Below are 22,326 nucleotides of genomic sequence, written 5' to 3' on the forward strand. Positions count from 1 at the left end.
GGCAAAGATCCGGACGGGGGCGGCAGGAAGGGGCTGGAGACCGAGAGAGAGCGTTGGGACCCAGAGTGCGAGGGGCTGTTGAACTGGATTGGGGGGTGAGGCATAGAGAGGGCAAGAGGGGACTCAGCGAATGAGGACCAGGGGCGGCTGGGCGCCGGAGGACGTAAGGCTTGGGGGTTGGAAGGGGTGGGATTGGAGGTCGGAGGTCCCCGAAAGCGGGTAGGAAATGGAGAGGCTAGACGAGGGTGAAGGTTAGAGGGCGGGGGCTGGGGTAGGGAGTAGAGTGACAGGGTAGGGTCAGAGAGTATTGGTGTTGGAACTTCAGAGGCTTGGGCGACAGAAGGCACAGCCCACTGACGGTGCGTACCACACCGCAGGAAAAGTCTGCTGTAAGGGGCGTGGCTGGGGGAGGGGGTGTCCATTACTGGTGTCCCCCACTCCTCCTGGAGTTCCAAGTCTGTTCCTCTGGTTCCACCTTCTTCTCGGGAGTGACAGACCCGTCGCCCAACCAGAGCCCCGGATTGGACGCAGCTCAGCCAACCAGGTGGCGGAGGGAGGAGCTGAGGAGGGGGCTCACAGGGCCAGGGGAGGGGGCTGGGGGCCTCTAAGGGCTCAGGAGCGGCGACCCGCGAGCCATGGCGCTGGGGCTGCAGCGCGCAAGGTACTTGGGTTCGGGGGCAAGAATGATAGGCTTTGGGGGGGCTCTCCTCCTGGAGACCCCTGAGCTGGGTGGTGGAGGAGTGCGCTGGAGTGAGGCAAGGACAATCCGGGGGGCGCAGTTAGAGGAACATCCCTGCCACACCCTCCACCCTAGGGGACTGTAGGGATGGAGGATTTCTCCAAGTCCCCTGCTACCCCACTTGTCTCGTCAGTAGTGGTTTCGGGGTTTCCTGCTAACCCAGGCTCACTTCCCCGCCTGAGTTAGGTTATGGATCTAGGGGTAGTTGCATTTGAGTAGTCTCCGGGCTTCTTGGAGGTATTTTCCCAACACACATTGATACCCCTGGCCTCCAAACCCACAGGATTGAGGTTGTTCTTTGCCACCAGAACCTTGGGATCCTAGGAAATATGAGATACCCCCAAATTGAGCCTTCCCAGATATAGGAGTCCCTTGGAATGGCATTCATCTCCTGAGTTCAAGAGCAGAAAGATTCCTTTGGTTTAGCCTTCTTGACACAGTCTCCCAAACTTTGAGTTTACCTTAAAATGAGCAGAAAGTGCCCCCTTTCAGAAGCTGCCTGGGACCTTTCTGTAGCCTTTTAAAAGGTAGAGTCACCCCCTTAAATAAAAGGGTAACAAGGTTGACCCAATTCCCAAAGTCTGGCCCTTTGTCTCACTCCTCTACCCCCACCCAGTCCCATTTACTGAAGGATGGGAGGGGGCATTCAAGCCTTACTTTGGGGAGACCCCATTTAGTGTGGGCTGTGCCTGCCTCCATGTGAGAGACTATCATGGGAGACCCTTGCACAGTGCTCAGCTGGCTCATCCTGAGCAGAGGGTGGGTTCCTGGGTTCACCTCCCAGCAGGTGCAGAGCTGCTAGGGCAGAAGGGAACCTGTGCTCTGGAACCACTGCCAGAAGGTCCTATCTGGCTATGTTCTCATGGGACCCCAGAAAATGACCCAAGTCATTGGTTTTCCTGGTCCAATCTGAGGCATCCAGTCAAGCTCACCCCCTTCCCTCCCTGGATTCGCAGGTCTGATTGGATCCTTCCACACCCCTGTTTTTACTGCCCCCCCTAACTCTGCCCCCCTCATTCTATTCCAGTCCCTGGCTCTGAGCAGGCCAGGGAACTGTATCCCACCCCTTCTGGGCCAGGCGTAGCCCCACCTCCCAGCACCCCCTCCTGGCTGTGTGTGGGCCCCTCCCGAGGAGCTGGGGTGCTCCCCACCTCACTCATGGCCAGCCCTTTCCTGTGGTGTCATCTCACTTCTGCACACCACCCACTCATAATTCGCACCCAGATCCTGACCATGCTCTGTTTCTTCCTGAGCCCCTAGGATGGCATTTCAGCCAGAGGGGGCCTGGGTGATGGTGAGTGGGTCCCCCACATCTCTTTGCCCCTTTTTCTTCTTCCAGTTTGGACTCTCTGCCATCCCACTGTGAGCAAGGGTGTTCTTGTAAGTCCTTGATGGGTATACGACCCTAAGTGAGCACCGGAGAAGGGTTCCCAGAGAATACAAAACTTTAGGGATGGGCACCGCCACTGGATTACCACGTCCTTGGGCACAAGAAGAATCTGGGGAAGAGAGACTGCTCCTGGCCCCACCCGAGTCCCTTCTCAAACTGAAACCCTGCCTCTGGGCCTCTCAGTCCTTGCCGAGGTATGACCTAAGCCCCCACCTCTAGATCCTCCACTTTTTGCAAGAGCCCCAATAGCCAGTTGAGTATCTGAAGAGAGAGGCCCAGAAGCACCCCTGAATGTGGGGCAGTCTCTCCACTTTCATCTTGCTGTTGCTTATGGGGGGCAAGTCCTTCAGGGCAGGGAAGAGGTGGGCTTCTGTCCCTCCTGGTTGGGTTAGGGGGTGCTGGGCCCCCTCCCCTTTCCCAGGCCTCACCCTGAGGCCTCTGGGCCATGGCCCCGCCCCTTGTTCTGGGATGGAACACAGAGGAAGGGTGGCAGGGTTCCAGCTGCACGTCCTGAGCTGGGCAGAGTGCCAAGGGGCTGGACCAGGTCTGGGCATGGGGCCAGCTGGGGAGATCAGGGATCAGTAGGCAGCAAGGGTAGGACAGGGGAAGGGACTGAGGCCACCTGGCAAAGGAGGGGCAGGGCAGGGGCCCCTTGAGTGGTGGCCACATCTTCCAAGAGCAGAGGCCCCAAAGTCTGGGTTCAAATCCCAGCTTACCCACCTCCTGGCTATATGGCCTCGTGTTAGCAGCTGCCTCTCTGAGCCTTAGTTTCATATCCTGGAAAATAAGGGTCATCCCTTCCCTACCCCCTCCCAGATCAAGGTGAGGAACCAGAGAGGAAACAGACCTGGGAGGCGGGATACCCAGTAGGTAGATAGGCAGTAAACTGAGATCAACCCAGACTTCCAGGAGGAAGTAGACAGTGGCTTGAATCCTTCCTCTGCTTTTGAAAGCTGTGTGGCCTCAGGCATGTTCCTTCACCTCCTTGGGCCTGTTTCCTCATCAGAAAATGGGACAGTAATAGCAGGTACATGGTTGGATTAACTGAGAATTGGGTGAGCACAGATTACCCCTGGGTATGCAGGGCTGCCATTGCTCCAAACCTCAGTTTCTGCCTGTATACAAAGAGAGTGATCTACTTCTGCTCTGAGGAGTGTTATAAGGATTTAATGGAGTCTCTAGCTCCATGTGTGTTCAATACACCAACAATGTTACTATTATTACTATTACTATTATTTAGTCCTCCCAAGGTGCTTGTGTAAAAACCACGTAATTATTTAAAAAAAAAAATTTTTTTTTTTTTTTGAGACAGAGCCTCAGGCTGTCCCCCTGGGTAGAGTGCCATGGCATCATAGCTCACAGGAACCTCCAACTCCTGTGCTCAAGCGAGTCTCCTGCCTCAGCCTTCCAAGTAGCTGGGACCACAGGCACCCGCCACAATGCCCGGCTATTTTTTGGTTGCAGCTGTCATTGTTTGGTGGGCCCAGGCTGGATTCGAACCCACCACCTTAGGTGTATGTGGCTGGCGCCTTAGCCACTTGAGCCACAGGCGCCAAGCCAAAAAAAAATTGGGGGGGGGGACATTGTCTCACTCCGTTGCCCAGGCTAGAGTGTCATGGTGTCTGCCTAGCTCACAGCAACCTCGAACTCCTGGGTTCAAGCAGTCCTCTTGCCTCAGCCTCCTGAGTAGCTGGGGCTACTGCCACCAGCCACTATGCCCAGCTGAGACAGAGTCTCACTCTTGCTTAGGCTGGTCTCGAACTCCTGAGCTCAACCGATCCACCCGCTTCAGCTTCCCAGAGTGCTAGGATTATGAGTGAGCCACTGTATATGGCCTTAACCATGTAATTGTACACATATGTCACATTATGGGGTCACCATCACAGCCCATAGGCAACTCTAGAACCTAAGAGGCTCCCAAGCCTGAGCTTTCCATCCTTGATGTGCACAAAGGGAGGATAGTAAGTTTAGCCTTTATAGCACTAACCAATTGCTAAGGCCGTTTTTTCTGATTCCTTGACATATATTAACTCATTTAAACTTCAAAACAATCCAATGATGTAGGTGCTGTTACTATGTTCAGGGAGGCTGTGCAATGTGTCCAAAGTCACACAGCTGATAATTAATGGACTAGAACCCTGAACCAGAGGAACTAGCCCCACACTCTGTTTAACCAGAAAGGCCCACGTTTCCTGTGAAGAGATGTTAGAATGTTTTGAGAATAGACTGGGAACTGGAAGGAGGGTCCCCCTGCAGCTTCCAGCTGGCTGAAGGAAGCAGCCCTGCCATGAAGAAAGGATTACAGAGCCCAGCTGCCTGGGAGGTGGGGCCCTGGCAGTGCCTGTTCCCACTCCCTGTTCCCTCTGTCTGGGCCCCCAGCTCAGGGAGGCCCGCCCACCCCCACCCTCTGGGCAGGAAGACAAACAGGGCTGGAACAGAATGTCCTCTGGGGCAGGCAGGACTGAGGCCTCTGCCCCCACCAACCACGAGGCAGAGGATGGGGGGATTTCTCACCCCTTCAACCCTCCACGAAGTCTGCTTCCTTCTGTGCCTCCTACCCTGCTGCACTGAGGCCTTTCCCCCACCCTGCATCCAGGTGGGAAATCTCCTCCCCTCTCCCTGGGGGTGGAGTTCCAGGTCTCCCACCTGGGGCTGAAGTTAATACCACCCTAGAAGCTGCTTTTGTTCCTCTGAATTGAGGAAGGAACAGCCTGCCCTCCTAGAGTTTCTGCTTCCCTGGGATAGGTCTCCAGAAGGGGATTACAGAAAAGGCTGAGGGGTTTGGAACCTTACCACCCTGATTCTTATCCCAGCTCCGCCAGTTACTGGCTTTGTAACTTCTTGGGCAAAGGACTTCACTTTCCAGAGGCTGGATTTCCCCTTTGTAAAGTGGTGATTTAAAATGTCTTCCTCTTGGATTGTATGAGTTCACATGGGCAGAATACATAGCACAATGTCAGACACACAAATGTTTAGCAAATGACAACTGCTTACTTCTAATGGTTTTTACTAATATTATAAACATAGATAAGACTATACCATGTACTATACTTGCACCCTGTACTTTTTATTCAGAAATGATAGTATAGAGACTTTGGGTTCAGACAGACCTAGAGGAGTTTGATTGGAAGACAGTTGCAGAAACAGCGAGTGTTGCCAAAACCTGGACATAAATCAGGGCCAGAGAGACAGTGAAAATCTACAGAAGTCCTCAAACTTTTTAAACAGGGGGCCAGTTCACTGTCCCTCAGACCGCTGGAGGGCTGGACTGGGCCCCGGGAGGAGTCCTCTGCTAAGCAGGACAGGCAGCAGCGGCAAGGGCCGGATAAATGTCCTAGGCGCCCGCATGTGGCCCATGGGCTGTAGTTTGAGGATGCTTGATCTAAGAGTTTGGGCAGACCAGTTTTTAGACCCTGGCTTCACTATTTATGAGCAAGCCTGCACCTCTCTCTGCCTCGATTTCCTCTTCTGTTCAATGGGAATGCCATTAACTCACCTTTAGGGCTGTCGGAACATTAAATGGGTTAAAAGTTTCACTCTTGGCCCAGGGTCTGACAGTAAAATGCTGGATAAGGAGCAGTTATTTCTGACAAATAGATACTTGTTCTTTTAAACCACACACACAAAATGAGGTATTTGAAGTGGATTACAGGCTCGAGTGAGTTGTAAGCTGTTGGCTGGACAGAACAGGTTGGTTTGCTGTGTCACCCTGCTGGGTCCCTGGCCCTCCTAGTGCCGGGTAGACTTTGAGATCTATGTTCCTAGATCATGAATACTCAGCTAAGCTGGGAGGAAAGGGCAGAGGAGGGGATTCTGGGAGGCTGCTGGGCAGGGGGCCTGGAAAGCTTCGGACTTCTGCCTCAAGCTCCTTCCCTACCCCGGCCCCAGGCCAGCTAGGCCAGCCCCCTCCCAGCAGGAGGCCTCCCTGTCACTTAGGCGTCCCCCGCAGGTAAATCAGGGAGGGGACAGAGCAACACTTCGGAGAGAAGCTAGGCGCCAGGAGGGCAGCATGGGCTGGCTTGGAAACAGGTAAAATCCGGGCTAGGTGGGGCTCTAAAGTGTAACCCTCCCAGACACTGGTAGCGTCATGAACTCGCAGGAGCCACACAAAGAGGGCTGCACAGTCGCAGTCCTGTCCTCAATGAGCACCGGCCCCATTTGGCACGTCCAGTCCACCACTTTCCTTTTCCGGGACGCCACGGTGAATGCGGCTCTTGCCCTCAGGTCGAGCACGGAGCTGCGCAAGGAAAAGTCCCGGGATGCAGCCCGCAGTCGGCGCAGCCAGGAGACCGAGGTGCTGTACCAGCTGGCGCACACGCTGCCCTTCGCGCGCGGCGTCAGCGCCCACCTGGACAAGGCCTCTATCATGCGCCTCACCATCAGCTACCTGCGCATGCACCGCCTCTGCACTGCTGGTGAGCCCCGCACTCGGGAATTCCCTCCCGGACAAGGCCCCGCCCACCGAAAGTTACGTCTCAGAGACTCCTCGCCAACAGGAAGTCTTATCCGGTCACCGCCTCCTAGTGACGTTTTCCCGGTGGAGCCCCACCCCACTGGAACTATTTCCCTGGAGAGGCTCCGCCCCCTTCGAGTTCCGGACCCACTGGAGCCCCACCCCCTTAGAGGCTTTCGCCAGTGTGGCCCCGCCCCCTGGAGTGTGCCTTTGGGAGGACCCGCCTCCTTAGGACTCTAAGTGAGGCCCGCTAACTCCCTCAGGCCCTTTCTCAAGCCTTAGGATTTGGTCCCCTATAAAATCTTTCCGATAGACCCTGCCCTCTTATAATAAATACCCCAGGGCTGTTCAATTTTTCGTTACTGATTTGAGAGTACCTCTTCCCCTCTCCTCCCCTCTAGTTCTATCACTTATTCGCTTAGTAGCCCTTCTGTGTTCCTGGAAGGACCATATCCTTAGAATTCTGTTCCTTGGGAGACCCTGCTCCTAATTCCAACGCTTGGTGGTCCTGCCCTCTTCCTTGGTACTCCCAGTCACTAGGATGTGCCCCTGTTACCTGGGGGGAACTGTAAGTTTTTCTCAATGAGGCACAGTGGGGGTAGCCTGGGTAAGCCTATACCTGACTAGAGACGCCTCTACCCCCTCCCTTGCCCCGGGCACAGGAGAGTGGAACCAGGTGGGAGAGCCACTGGATGCCTGCTACCTGAAGGCCTTGGAGGGCTTCGTCATGGTGCTCACCATGGAGGGAGACATGGCTTACCTGTCAGAGAATGTCAGCAAACACCTGGGCCTCAGTCAGGTGAGAGGAGATGCCTGCTCTGTGCCTGGCCCTGAGCTGGTGATGCTGGGGATACAGTGGTGACCAGGGCAGTGCCCCTGCCTTTATGGAATTCAAAGTATAGAGGGGAGATAGGTGTGTCATCAGAAAGGAAGACCTGGAATGGTCAGTGCTGGAATGGGACAGTGTGGGAGTCCAGGGAAGGGAGTGGGGTACCTGACCCAGCCTTGGGGGTAGGGGGATTGAGTGCTTCCCATAGGAAAGTACATCTGAGCTGAAGCCTGAAGGTCAGAGCTAGTCAAGAGGATATGGGGTCTGGGTGTGGTAGTTCACACCTGTAATCCTAGCACTCTGGCACTCTGGGAGACTGAGGTGGGAGGATCGCCTAAGCTCAGGAGTTAGAGACCAGCCTGAGCAAGAGTGAGTCTGTGTCTCTACCAAAAATAGAAAAATTAGCCAGGCATGGTGGCATGTGCCTGTAGTCCCAGCTACTGAGGAGACTGAGGCAGGAAAGTCACTTGAGCCCAGGAGTTTGAGTTTGATGATGCCACTATACTCTGGGAGTGGGGTGGGTATGGGGAGGGGATGAGACTGGTAAAGATCAGGAATATGTACATGACCAAGGGAACAGAACAGACAATGGCTCACAGGTGGGTGAAGCAGAGTGCTTTGGGGAAATAAAGTTTATCCTGGCTAGTTGCAGAATGCAATGGGAGCAGTTGAGAGAGATAAACCTAGAGAGGTCAGTAGGGGTTCGACCATTTAGGTCTAAACTAGAAAGTTTCTCTCCAGGGCCCTGGGGAGCTATGGAAAGATTTTAAGCAGTGGAGAGGTTATGCCAGAGAGGTAGAATCAAATTTGCATTTTTGAAAGATCCCTCTAGGTGCTGCCTGGAGATAGAATCGGAAACAATGAGACTAGAGCTTGGGAGATCAAGGATGGGTGCCAGTCTCAGGTGGCAGAAGATGCATAGGGACAGATGCCATGGGATGAGAAAATAAAAAACAAGGCACATTTAGGAAGTAGAACTAACTTCAATTAATCCTTATAGCAGGCTCCAGGAGAAAGTTCCCATTCGTTTTTCTATTTCACATAAATGGGTGCCATATAGTTGGCATCTCTTCCTTTTCCCTGCCTCACCTCTGGTACCAATTTCTGTTGATGTGAGCTTTTGGATTCAGAGAGGTGAATGTCCCAAGGTCCCAACTCTAGGAAGTGGCAAGGCAGGGTGTGAATCCAGCTAAAGAGGTGCTGTCAGAAGAGCAAGATCTCACTCTTCCCCCATTCGCTGTCACCAGCACTACACACATTGCGAGCCAATAAAAGTCCCCCGTTATCTTTCTCCCTTCTACCCAGCACCAGCCTCATTTCCTAAGTTGAGATGAGCAGTTGCATTTTTGGCTTGCCAAAGAGGCATTATTTGAATGGGGTCTCATCTCAGGGCTGGCTAGTCCTTCTTCTTAGAATGCTCCGGGGAGCCATAAGGCCACCTCACTTGCTTTGTTCAACAATTTTTTTAAATGTCACCCCCTCAAAGAAACTGCCTTTTTAAAGTAGCATCCTATTATTGCATCACCTTACCCTACTTTTGTTTTCATCATGTTACTTATAATTTTGTTAATATATGTTCTTTTGTTTACTATCAGTCTCCCCCCACTAGCCAATAAGCTTTGCCAGGTAGGGATTTATATATGAGGTCACTGATGTGTCCACACCATTTAGAAGAGAGCCTGGCAGATGGTAGGTATTGAATAAATGGTTGCTTAGTGAATGAATGAATGAATGAACACACGGGGAGACTGGTGAAGTAATCCAGGCAAGGGGATGCGGGTGGTAGGGAGGAGACGGGTCAGAGATCCAATTCACCAGCTCTGCCTGGGTCTCCTGGCAGCTGGAACTTATTGGACACAGTATCTTTGATTTCATCCATCCCTGTGACCAAGAGGAGCTTCAGGACGCCCTGACCCCCCAGCAGAGTGAGTTCCTTGGAGGCCTCTCTCTATTTTACAGAGGAGGAAACTGAGGCTCTACCCCTCCCTCAGCATATCCCTTCTTTCTCTGGAACACCAGGGTAAAGGGAGCAGGAAGAAGAGAAATAGGTCTACCCCTGGGGACTTAGGGGACATAGCCCGGCCTCAGGTTCTGAGAGGATGGAGCCCTGTCCTGGGGGCTCAGGGGATATGTCCCTGCCCTGCAGGTCTATGGGGGACACATTGTACCCCTGGAGGACCCTCTCTGGTTCTGGGTCCCAATTTGGGGGATAAAGCAGGGGTGGCTCTCCAGAATGCTGGAGAGAACTGGGCCCTGTCTGCAGCTGCCTGGTGACCTGCCCCAAACCCCTGGCCCTCCCCAGGCCTGTCCAAGAAGAAGCCAGAGGCTCCCACCGAGCGGTGCTTCTCCTTGCGCATGAAGAGCACCCTCACCGGCCGCGGGCGCACCCTCAACCTCAAGGCGGCCACCTGGAAGGTGGGCAGGGCCTGGCCCAGAGAGTGCACAGGGCCTGCTGAGCCCAGGCCTGAGCCCTTGAAGATCTCAATGGGGGTTGGAGTCCAGGGGTCTCTTGGGCTGGAGATACTGTGTGGCTCTCTCAGGCTGGGTTTGGTGGGTCCTGAGGGTACCTAGGATGGTTGGGCATCTGTGGAATTGGGATCTGGGTTCTTTGTAAGTCTTCTTAAGATGGATCTCTGCGGGGCTGGGGCTCCTCAGCCCCTTGAGCCTGGAGTCTTCCTGGGGTTGGAGTCTGGGAGTCCTTAAGCTCTCTGAGCTGAGTCTCTGGAGTCCTCAGGAATTTCTTCTCTGTTCCCCTTGCCTTCCAGCCCCATGGGTAGCCCAGAACCAGACACATCCCCATCTCACCCCTCCTGACCCCCAGGTGCTGCACTGCTCTGGGCATATGAGAGTCTACAGGCCCCCCATGAAGACCTCCCCAACTGGGAGCCCCAACTCAGAGCCTCCCTTGCAATGCCTGGTGCTCATCTGTGAAGCCATCCCCCACCCAGGCAGCCTGGAGCCCCCACTGGGCCAGGGGGCCTTTCTCAGCCGCCACAGCCTGGACATGAAATTCACCTACTGTGACGAGAGGTGGGCAGAGACCCAGCTGCCCTCCAGCCCCTCTCTTCCCTCCTTCCCAAGTTCCCATGCTGTTTCCCCTTCCACCCTCCCCAGGCCCACTGTTGAGCATGCAGTCTCTTTCTCTTTCTTACTGTGTCTGCCTATATCTGAATTTTCTATGGGTCCTTTTATCTTTGGTTCTCTCTGCCTCTCTTTGAGTCTTTCTCTTAGTGTCTATCTGCCTTTGTTCTTTTTCTTAAAGGAGGCAATTTGTGTGAAGCAGTTGGTATGGTGACCAGCACACAGGAAGCATTTAGTAGACTGTCTAAGGACAGTTATTCTTTCTCTGTCCTTCCTTTCATCTCTTTTTCTCCCTCCCTCTCCTCCTTCTGTCCTCTTTTCCCTACCTTCCTCTGTCTTCCTTCTTTTCCCTCACCCTGAAGTGGTGCTTAGGAATGGTGACTCCGGGTTCAGACTGTTTGGGTTTAAGTCTTGGCTGTGTATCCTTGGCCAAGTGCCTTCACCTCTCTGTGCCAGTTTCCTCATCTGTCCTGTGGAATCATAATAGAACAGCAGTTCTTAACCTGTGGGTTGCGACTCGCAGGAACTGTATTAAAGGGCTGCAGCATTAGGAAAGGTTGAGAACCACTGTAATAGAACCTAGTAAGGTTGTTCTGAGCACTTAATGAGTTACTCAGGACTAGAACATGATAGAAGTGGCTAATTTTTAATCATTATCATCATTATTTCTTTTTATTTCTTTTCATTCTTTTATGGGTCATTTCTTTTCTTCTTCTTTTTTTTTTTTTGGTGATAAGATCTCACCCTATTGAGGTGGTACAATCATAGCTCACAGCAGCCTCAAACTCCTGGCCTCAAGCGATCCTCCTGCCTCAGCCTCCTAAGTAGCTGGAACTAGAGGCATGTACCACCATCTCCAGCTAATTTGTTTTTAGTTTATTCTTTGTAGATATGGGATCTTTCTGAGTTGCCCAGCTGGTCTCAAACTCCTGGTCTCAAGTGGCCCTCTACCTTCGCCTCCCAAAGTGCTGGGGATTACAGGTGTGAGCCACCACACTCAGCCTATTTCTTTTCATTCTTTCTTCCCTTCTCTTCCTCCTCTCCTATTTCTTGCACTTTCTCTCATTCTTTCTTTTCTTTGCTCTTCCCCCCACTTCTGCCCTCTCTCCCCTTGTATCAGTTCTCTGTTGCTGTTGTGCCATGTTAACATGTTACTGCAAACTCAGTGGCTCAAAACAACACAAATTCACTAGCTCATCGTTCTCGGGGTCAGAAATTCATAATTAGTTTATAGGGCTGTGTTCCTTTGGAAGGCTCCAGGGAAGAATCTGTCCTGGCCTTTTCAAGCTTCTCAAGGCCACCTGCTTTCCTTAGCCCATGGCCCCTTCTTCCATCCCAGAGCATATCACTTCCATCTCCACCACTCCTTTCCACACTCTGGCCCACCTGTCTCTCTCTCTAAGGACCCCTGTGACTACACTGGGCCCTCCTGGGCAATCTGGGCTCATCTCCCCTTCTCAAGATTAACTTCATCACCTCTGCAAGGTCCCTTTTGCCATGTTTGATACCATACTTACAGGTTCTGGAACTTAGGATGAGGATATCTCTGGGACCATTATCCAGCTCAACACTCTTCTCTCTCTCTCTTACAATCCTATTTCTACCTCTCACTGGCTTTGTCCCTGGATCACCTTGCCCCTTCCATCCACCCACCCTCCACCTCAGCCAGTTGTACTCTGATGAGACACCCCTCACCCCCATCCCAGGATCGCAGAGGTCGCTGGCTATAGTCCCGATGACCTGATTGGCTGTTCCGCCTACGAGTACATCCATGCGCTGGACTCAGATGCAGTCAGCAAGAGCATCCACACCTGTATGTGTCCCCTTTCCCTAGCCTGAAGCTGCTGCTGCATGGCCCCCAGCTCCCTAAGCTTCAGAGAACCTTCTCCAAGTTCCCAATCTGCCCCCCCAGCCTTCTGTCCCCAGTTGCCCCTCCTACACCCCTGACCCCTCCCCATTCCCCTCCTCAGTGCTGAGCAAGGGCCAGGCAGTAACAGGGCAGTATCGCTTCCTGGCCCGGAGTGGTGGCTACCTGTGGACTCAGACCCAGGCCACAGTGGTATCTGGGGGCCGGGGCCCCCAGTCGGAGAGTATCATCTGTGTCCACTTCCTGATCAGGTAAACAGGAGGGGTTGGGGTGTCAGTGTTTGTGGGTCTGGTCTGTAAGTTTGGGCAGGTGTGTGTGCGTGTGTGTGCACATGAGCACGCATGTATCCTGCATAAGTGTGTGTATGGCCGTGTGAACACACGTATGTGTCCATATGTCCACATGTATGTGGATGGGTGTGTGTAGTGTTAAATTTAAAAGTACTGCATTCAAGTTAAAATAAGAAATGCAACAGGGTGGTGCCTGTGGCTCAAAAGGGTAGGGTGCTGCCCCCATATGCCAGAGGTGGCGGGTTCAAATCCAACCTCAGCCAAAAAAAAAAAAAAAATGCAACAGCTGGGCATGGTGGTTCATACCTGTAATCCTAGCACTCTGGAAGGCTGAGGCAGGTGGATTGCTTGAGTAAGATTTGAGACCAGCCTGAGCAGAAGCGAGACCCCATCTCTACTAAAAATAGAAAAACTGAGGCAAGGGTAGTGCCTGTGGCTCAAAGAGTAGGGCGCCAGCCCCATATACCAGAGGTGGTAGGTTCAAACCTGGCCCCAGCCAAAAAAACTGCAAAAAAGAAAAACTGAGGCAAGAGAATTGCTTGAGCCCAAGAGTTTGAGGTTGCTATCAGTCTGTGAGCTATGACTGCCATGGCCCTCTACCCAGGGCAACAGCTTGAGACTCTGTCTGAAAAAAAAAAAAAAGAAAGAAAGAAAGAAAAAAAGAAGTCCAAAGTATTGTAGGGTCATTTTTTGATTTTAAAAATTGAGGTGTAATTTGTAGATAGCCCATTTTCTTTTTGAGATACGGTTTTATGAATTTTGACAAATGCATGTAGTTATATACCCACTACCACAATCAAGCTATGGAACAGTTTCATCATCCCCCCAAATTGTCTCATAGTAAACCCGTCCCCAGCCCCCAGTTTCTGGTAACCACCAATCTGTCCTCAGACCCTAGAGTTTTGCCTTGTCCAGAATGTCAGATGCAGGGGATCACGCAGACTCCTGGGTCTCACCTCTTTTACTTAGCGTGGTGCATTTATCATTCATCCATGCTGTGGTTTATTTCAGAAGTTCCTCTGTGAGTACTATTCCATGGTATGAATGGACCTCAGTGTATCTATTCACCAGTTGGAGGATTTTGGGTGCTTTCCTATTTGGGGTGGTTACCAAAACAGCTATTACAAACATTGTCATACGAGATTTTGTGAGATTACATACAAAAAAAATTTTTTTTTGAGACAGAGTCTAACTTTATTGCCTTTGGTAGAGTGCTATGATGTCACAGCTCACAGCAACCTCTAATTCCTGGGCTTAGGCGATTCTCTTGCCTCAGCCTCCCGAGTAGCTGGGACTACAGGCGCCCACCACAATGCCCGGCTATTTTTTTGTTGCAATTCGGCTGGGGGCCTATACCCTTGGTATATGGGGCTAGCGCCCTACTCATTGAGCCACAGGCGCCTCCCCAAGATTACACATTTTCATTTCTTTTGGGTAAACACCTAGGAGTGGAAGGGATAGGTTCTAGGGCAGCAGTTTTCAACCTGTGGGTTGCGACTCCTTTGGGGTTTGAATGACCCTTTCTCCTTTCACTGGGGTCACCTAAGACCATCGGAAAACACATATTTCCGATGGTCTTAGGAACTGAGACACTGCTCCTCATGCATGGGGGTCACTACAACATGAGGAACCATATTAAAGGGTTGTGGCATTAGGAAGGTTGAGAACCACTATTCTAGGGTAAGTGTGTATTTAACCTCTTAAGAAATTGCCAGGCAGCACCTGTAGCTCAAAGGGGTAGAGCACCGGCCCCATATACGGGAGGTGATGGGTTCAAACCTGGCCCTGGCCAAAACCTGAAATAAATAAATAAATAAATAAATAAGCATAGTTAAGAAATTGCCAAACTGTTTTCCAGAGTGGCTGTAACATTCTGCATTTCTGTGCGTTCATTCTCATACACACAGCAGTATGTGAGAGTTCCAAGTTGCTCCTCATCCTTTACTGTATTGCTTACTGTCTGACTTTTGGGGGGTTTTGGTTTGGTTTTAGTTTTAGTCATTCTAATAGGCACATAGTGGTGAAATCATAGCTTTTTTAGCCCCCATCATGCATCTTAGAGGTTTTTCACCATTTAGGAATGCAGGGGTGTCAACATTATGATGGGGGCAGCATATTATTACAAAAGACAGTGTTAGAATTATAGCTTTTCTTTGTTATCTTATAGGACATGACAGCAATTTCTAAAGCCTTAGGGGTTTTTACTAATTTGGAAAGTGTTCTGAAATACAAACCAATTTATGTCTCAGGTCTCTGCACTGCTCAGAGTGCCTTTCTGCAGATCCCCAGTATCCTTAAGAGAAAGCCTGAGTGCCTCAGCATGAATCACCAGGCCCTGTGGAACTCCTGCCTCCACTTCTCACTCACTCTCCAAACCTCAGGGCCTTTGCACATGCAGTTTCCCCTGCCCAGAATGCTCTGCTGTCTTTTCTCCTCCCCTTTTTGCTGAGTCATGCTCACTCATCCATCCAGTCTCAGCTCAGACCTCACTTCCTAGAGACCTCTTCCTGGGCCCCCACACCAGGTCTCCCCCCAGTATCTTTTGCTTTTGCTCCAGAGTATTTAAAGTCATTCATAACTATCCTATTGAATTGTATGTTCAGCCCGGCCTTTTTTTCCCTAAGAACGTCTGACTCTGTCACCCAGGCTGGAGCATGTAGTGGGGCAGTCACAGCTCACTGCCACCTTGAATTCCTAGGCTCAAGTGATCCTCCTCTGGTTTCAGCCTCCCAAGTAGCTGGGACTCGAAGTGTGTACCACAGCACCTGGCTGAACCAGGCCTTTTTGAGTGCCCCTTTCAGAACTGCAAACCCCCTTCTCTGCTTTTTTTTCCTAGTACTTATCACTATTTAACCTAACCCTGTGCTAAAAAAAGTGCAATGCCAGTCACACATGCCATTTTGAGTTTTCTAGTAGCCAAGTTAAAAAGGCAAACAGAAGCAGGTGAAATTAATTCTAATAATATATTTTGTTATTCATGTTCAAGGTCACACAGCTCATAGGTGGCAGAACTGGGATTTGAACTCAGATCACGGCTACAGAGTTCTTTCTCTTAACCACTAGGCAGTACTATTTATGGAATGAATAAATGAATGTGGTGTGTGTGCATCTATGTGAGTCCAGAGGCTAGTGAGCACATCTGTCCCTGTGTGCTCACGGGGCACATGTATACACAGGCATATGTAAGTGTTCCTGTGTGTGCGTGTGTGTACATGTGTGATTGTGCGTTCCTAGGCTTTTCAGGGGGATGAGGGTAGCTTTGGTCCAGCCTAAGTTGGGATGTTTCCAGCCTAAGATCGGTTCAGCAAAGGATGCAAAGGGGTCAAAGAGCTGGTAGGAAGACCAGATCCACCTGCATTCTGTCCTGTAGGGTGTTGTGCAGATGTAAATAATGAGGGCCTGGTCTTTAGCCAGACTAACCCTCCAAAAGCCAGTTTGCCCAGAGAACACTTGGATCGTCTTCACAGCCAAAGACTGCGTGAAGGGAGGTGTAGGGACATATGAAGGATGTATTTATAAATCCGTTCCCTTGAATGTGAAAAATATCTATGAATAGAAACATCATAAATAAAATCTTATTCATAAAAATATAGCCCCATGAATTCTTCATATTTGGTAATGTAATGAAAATATGTTAAAAATATATCTTTTATCAATACATTTATAAGAATCTGTTTATAAGTAAATATCTATGAAGAGAATGTTTAGTTCTTCAGCCTGTTTATTGCTAGGCGTCTCCACTCTGACTTCCCCACCCCCACCCTCACCCCCACCCCTGAGCCTCCCTTCTCTCTACCGAGCCTCTGCCAGATGCTAGTTCTTTTTTCTGTCTTTCCTTCTACAGAGGGAGCTTGGGAAGGGACAAACTTAACTTTCTTTAAAAATGCTGTTACAGGCCAGGCATGGTGGCTCAGGCCTATAATCCCAGCACTTTGGGAAGCTGAGGTGGGAGGATCGCTTGAGGTTTGGAGTCTGAGACCAGCCTGCACAAGAATGAGACCCTCATCTCTACTAAAAATAGAATTGGTGGTTGGGCATGGTAGCTAGGTGTGGTGGCATGCACCTGTAGTCCCAGCTACTCAGGAGGCTGAGGCAGGAAGATCCATTGAGCCCAGGAGTTTGAGGGTGCAGTGAGCTGTGATGACACTACTACCCTTTAGCTGGTGAAACGGTGAGACCCTGTCTCAAATAAAAAAGCTTTTATAATAAAACACTGCCAACAGAAATCAAATCCTTGTAAAACACAAATAAACGTGGGGAATTATTTTCTGCAAAAAATCCTCCAGTTAATAGCACATCATCTGAAGGGGTTACCTGGGCTGGGGCCCAGGACCCTCCCTGACTCCCATCCCCTTTCTGCCCATACTCTAGCCGGGTAGAAGAGACCGGAATGGTGCTGTCCCTGGAGCAGACGGAGCGGCACTCTCGCAGACCCATTCAGTGGGGCGCCTCCTCTCAGAAGGATGCCCCTAACTCTGGGGACAGCCTTGGTATGGAGCAGGGCCAGGGCTGTGAGGGGTTGTGCCCCCAGGACCCTTGGAAGGAAGCCCAAGTGCCCTAACATGGCTCACCAGGCTCTGTGGTTCCTGACTCCTGCCTCCCTCCCCTCTCACTCACCCTCCAAACCTCATGGCTTCCTCAGAGCTCCTGGAATGTGGCTTCATGGACCATCAAGGCCTTTGCACATACACTTTCTCTCCTTTGTCCTCCCTCCTCTCCTGTGTCTGTAGGCTGATTGCTACAGTCTTCCTGCCGCCCTCTGCTCTGAGTCCTGTGGCTCCCCACTGCTCCCACCATTCCGCATCTTCCCTGTGCCTGCTTCATTGCTCTTTGGCTTCCAGAAATCTCCACTATCCCAAGTCTTGCTCCTTTCTCCCTCTTTCTTCTATCTCTGTCCCTCACAGCATCACCCTCTCTAAGCTGTTGTGGCAGCCCCTGCTCCTTGGTGGGGTACAGTTGCTAATTCCCTTTCCTTTTCTGCCTCAGAGCTGGCTCTGAGCCATGTCTTGCACTCTGGGTACCTTAGCATCTCCTTAAGAGCCTCCGGCCAGCCTTTTCTCCTAATGTGCAAGCTCACAGAGCTAAATAGCCAAATGCTTTTCTGGGGTCCCAGACTCTTCTTCTGGAACCCTCAGGGCAACAGGAGTTCTCTAAGACCCTTCTCCTTAGCACTAAGAATGGTGGCCAGTGGCCATGGTGACTGGTTGTGTCAACTGTGTTCCTTGGGGTTGGTGTGGAGGGCTCTGGCATGACCACCTATGTCACCCACCTCTATGTGTCCTGCAGATGCCTCTGGTCCTCGAATCCTTGCCTTCCTGCACCCCCCTGCCCTGAGTGAGGCCATCCTGGCTGCTGACCCCCGCCGTTTTTGTAGCCCTGAACTTCGATGCCTCTTGGCACCCATCCTGGATGGGGCTGCGGTAGCTGCCACCCCCAGCACACCACCAGCCACGCGGCGTCCCCAAAGTCCTCTTCCGGTAGGTATTCCCACCCATCTGAGCCCTCAGGATCTAGGCTGCTTTGGCCTTTGGCTCAAACCTTGCTGTTCTCTGGGCTTTGGTTTCTCTATGCGTACAAGTAGTGGGGAGGGTGGAATGAGATGGGGCAGGGGTTCCAGAGCCTTCAATTATTAGAATTCTAGAGTCTGGCCCCCAACCTGGGAAGTTCTGAACTGTCACAGGTGACCCCACCTCCCAAGTTTGTGATTAAGTATCTAGGTTCTCTGAACTTTGACCTCAGAATCAGAATGTCTAATATCTTAATTTACACAGAGCTCCATTCAAATCCTGAGCCTGTCTCTTACCACCTGTGTTACCCTGAGCAAGTGAGTTTTTGGTTTTTTTTTTTTTTTGATAGAGTCTCACTATGTCACCCTTGGTAGAGTACCATGGCATCACAGCTCACAGTAACCTCAAACTCTTGGGCTTAAGCCAGCCTGTATTAAAGGGCTGTGGCATTAAGAAGGATGAGAACCACTGGCTTAAGAGATTCTCTTGCCTCATCCTCCCAAGTAGCTGGGACTACAGGCACTGCCACACGCCCGGCTATTTTTTGTTGCAGTTGTCATTGTTTTTAGCTGGCCTGGGCTGGGTTTGAACCTACCACCCTGGGTGTTTGTGGCTGGCGCTGTAACCACTGTGCTATGGGCGCCAAGCCAGAAAGTGAGTTCTTGAGGCCTTCATTTCTTCACCTATAAAAGGAAGATAATAGCAAGTGGCCACATCATTGGTCATTGAGAGGATTAATTGAGATTATCTATGGGAAGCTCTTCGTAGGGGCCTAGTGCCTAGTAGGTACTCAGTAGGCCATAATCTGGATCCTTGAGTGCAGTGTTTTGACTGAAACCAAATTTTACTGAACAAATCCTCTTCATAGGCTGGGCACAGTGGCTCACACCTGTAATCCTAGCACTCTGGGAGGCCAAGGCAGATGGATTGCCTGACCTCAGAAGTTCAAGACCAGCCTGAGCAAGAATGAGACCCTGTCTTTACTAAAAATAGAAAAACTAGCCAGGCATTGTGGTGGGCACCTGTAGTCCCAGCTACTTGGGAGGCTGAGACAAGAGAATTGCTTGAGCCCAGGGGTTTGAGGTTGCTGTGAGCTATAACACCATGGCACTCTACCCAAACAAACAAACAAATAAAAACCCAAATCCTTTTCATAAAGAGATTCGTTCTACAAAATTTGGATTGGGTTGAGAGGTAGCACTTGGGGATCTGGAATGCCACATGTGGCCTTGAGATCACAGATTCCCCACCATCTGGTGTTGACTGTCTTTATCCCCACTCTTTTGTTTGTTTGTTTGTTTGTTTTTGAGACAGAGTCTCACTTTGTTCCCCTTGGTAGAGCGCTATGGTGTCACAACTCACAGCAACCTCAAACTCTTAGGCTTAAGCAATTCTCTTGCCTCAGCTTCCCAAGTAGCTGGGATTACAGGCACCCGCCACAATGCCCAGCTATTTTTAGAGGGGGTCTTACTCTGGTTCAGGCTGGTCTCAAACTCATGAGCTGGGGTAATCCACCCACCTCACCTCCCAGAGTGCTAGGATTACAGGCGTGAGCCACCACACCTGGGCAATTCATCCCACTTATGAAAGAAAACATCTTCCCTCCACCAGAGAAGTAAAGACTATGACCTTCAGGCAGTGCCTGTGGCTCAGTGAGTAAGGCACTGGCCCTATATGCCGAGGGTGGTGGGTATATAGGTGGTGGTCAAACTGCAACAAAAAAATAGCCAGGCATTGTGGTGGGCACCTATGGTCCTATCTACTTGGGAGGCTGAAGCAAGAGAATCAGCTAAGCCCAAGAGCTGGAGGTTGCTATGAGCTGTGATGCCACGGCACTCTACCAAGGGTGACAAAGTGAGACTCTGTCGCTAAATAAAACAGACTATGACCTTTGACCTCACCCTTTACCCCTGAGACAGCTGGACTTGGCATTGTTTTTCCCCTAAAATCTAGACTCTAAGACCTTTAACTCAGAGAACCTAAATGTCTTGGCCTCAGACCCTGATCTTTCTAAACTTCATCATTTATTTGCCCTGTTGATCTACATATACCCAGGCACTCTGACTTTTGAACACCCAGGTTCAGAACTCTTTTGCATTTGCTACAGGACCCCCTCTGTGCCCCAGGTGTCTGATTTTTTTTTTTTTTTAAAGACAGTCTCACTTTATCCCCCTTGGTAGAGTGCTGTAGTTTCATAGATCACAGCAACCTCAAACTCTTGGGCTCAAGTGATTCTCTTGCCTCAGCCTCCCAAGTAGCTGGGCCTACAGGTGCCCACCACAATGCCCAGCTAGTTTTAGAGACAGGGTCTCACTCTGGCTCAGGCTGGTCTTGAACTCTGCCTTGAACTCAGGCAATCCACCCACCTCAACCTCACAGAGTGCTGGGACTATAGGTGTGAGCCATTGCACCCCGGGCCTGCAGCTGTCTTATGCTTAAGCCCCACTTCTACCCCTAAGCCTCAGATGGTCTTACTGTTGATAGGTCCAAGGCTCAAGATTTCCGTAAGTCTCTGTTCCTTCTCCCTCAGGCTGACCTCCCAGATAAACTACTTGTGGGCATGGAGAATGCACACAGACTCTCCACCTCCAGGAAAGACTTTCAGGCAGTGGAGACAGATCTGGATATGGCTCAGGTAAGTGCTGACATGGGAATGAGCAGTCTTCACCCCTGTGTTCTAGGGGCTGACAAATCAGTGCTTTAGAGAAGTGTGGTGGAATGGCTAAAAGGATGAGTGGATGGATGGATGGATAGATGGACAGACCATTATATTCATTAATTGAACGGTGGTAGATGATGTTTAGGCAGATACTTAGAAGGATAAATGAATGGATGGATGGTTGGATGGTTAGATAGATGGACCACTGGTTCATTGACTGAATGAAAACTGGATTGATAAAGATATTTGAATGGATGATTTATTGGGTAAATAGATAAGATGACAGATGGATAAATAAGCATAGATGACATGATGTATTGTTTACCTATTGCTACATAAGAAATTACCTAAAAACTTAGCACCTTAAAGCAACTAACAGTTACTGAGTATCAGGAATCTTGGAGCAGCTTAGCTGGTGGATTTTGTTCAGGATCGCTCATGAGATTGAAAGTCAAGCTTTTGGTCAGGGCTACATTCATCTGGGACTGATAGAGGCAAATATGCTTCTAAGTTCACACACATGAGGTTATTGGCAGTCAGTTCCTTACTAGCTTTGGCTGGAGACCTCGGTTCCTATCACCTGAGGACATTTGGGTGTCCCTACAACATGGCAGGTGGCTTCCTTCAAGGCAAGTGATCAGAGAAGAGAGTAAGAGAGAAAGTGAGAGAGCACTTCAGATGAAAGATAGAGTCTTTCATAGCCTAATCTCAGAAGAGACCTACTATTCCTTCTGCTGTATTGTGTTGGTCATAGAGACCAACCCTAGTACAATGTGGGAAGTAGCTATAGTTCATAAGAGTATGAACACCAAAAGGCAGAGATCACTGGGGACCTCCAGTGATTCATGTCTCTCCCTCAGGCAAAATACAGTCACCCCCATCCAAGGCCCCCTGAAGTCTCTTCCTATTACAGGATCCACATGAAGTCCAGAACCTTATCTAAATCTGGTCAGGGTAAGGGTGAAGTTCTTGGAGTACAGTTCCTCTTGATTTATTGACCTGTAGACTAAAGAGAAAAGTCATCTGCCACCCACACACCCAGCACATAGTGGTGGGACAAGCACCAGAATAACTGCAGTAGACACCACTATACAAAAAGGGTCGAAAGAGGGAGCACACATGTATCTGGTCCATAGCAATTTTGAAATCCATCCAGGCAGATATAGAAGTTCCTTGATGAGGACTTATTCATACTATTTCCCAGGAGTTTTTCACTATGGCTCTTGGTGCCACCCTCTGGGCTTTTGGCTCCTTGCTCTGAGTCATCTTTCCTTTTTCATAAAAGGTAATGTATTTGCAGCTGAGTAGTTTTCTCAGCTTGCTTTCTCCTTATAGAAATGTGGTGATCCAAAGGCCTCTTTTCATTTTGTACCATCTCTATCTCTTTCAGTCCAAGCTGGTGATGTTTTTGTTCATGTAATTATTTTTTTAAAACTTTGTGGGTCTCAAAAAAAAAAAAAAAACTTTATGGGTCTTAATTAGCTGTGTGTGGTGGTACATACCTTTAGTTA

The 22,326-nt window shown here is 50.3% G+C and overlaps 1 protein-coding gene across 2 annotated transcripts in view; it reads left to right on the forward strand.

Annotated features, from left to right (window-relative positions):
• Positions 1-633: 633 nt before the first annotated feature.
• Positions 634-22,326, forward strand: part of HIF3A (hypoxia inducible factor 3 alpha subunit) — a 31,509-nt gene continuing 9,816 nt past the window's right edge. The window contains exons 1-11 of one of the 2 annotated variants that reach the window (XM_003799532.2): positions 634-661; positions 6,354-6,544; positions 7,245-7,381; positions 9,252-9,336; positions 9,714-9,826; positions 10,233-10,441; positions 12,199-12,305; positions 12,463-12,610; positions 17,021-17,139; positions 17,936-18,126; positions 20,687-20,791. In XM_003799532.2, the coding sequence (XP_003799580.1) occupies positions 636-661; positions 6,354-6,544; positions 7,245-7,381; positions 9,252-9,336; positions 9,714-9,826; positions 10,233-10,441; positions 12,199-12,305; positions 12,463-12,610; positions 17,021-17,139; positions 17,936-18,126; positions 20,687-20,791 (1,431 nt within the window). In that variant the 5' untranslated portion in view covers positions 634-635. Of the gene's footprint in view, positions 662-1,907; positions 2,034-6,353; positions 6,545-7,244; positions 7,382-9,251; positions 9,337-9,713; positions 9,827-10,232; positions 10,442-12,198; positions 12,306-12,462; positions 12,611-17,020; positions 17,140-17,935; positions 18,127-20,686; positions 20,792-22,326 lie in introns of those variants that run through there. The other variant, XM_003799533.1, reaches the window with a different exon arrangement.

This window comes from Otolemur garnettii, unplaced genomic scaffold, assembly GCF_000181295.1.
Source record: "Otolemur garnettii isolate 467f Iridium unplaced genomic scaffold, OtoGar3 scaffold00152, whole genome shotgun sequence".
NCBI classification, from domain to species: domain Eukaryota; kingdom Metazoa; phylum Chordata; class Mammalia; order Primates; family Galagidae; genus Otolemur; species Otolemur garnettii.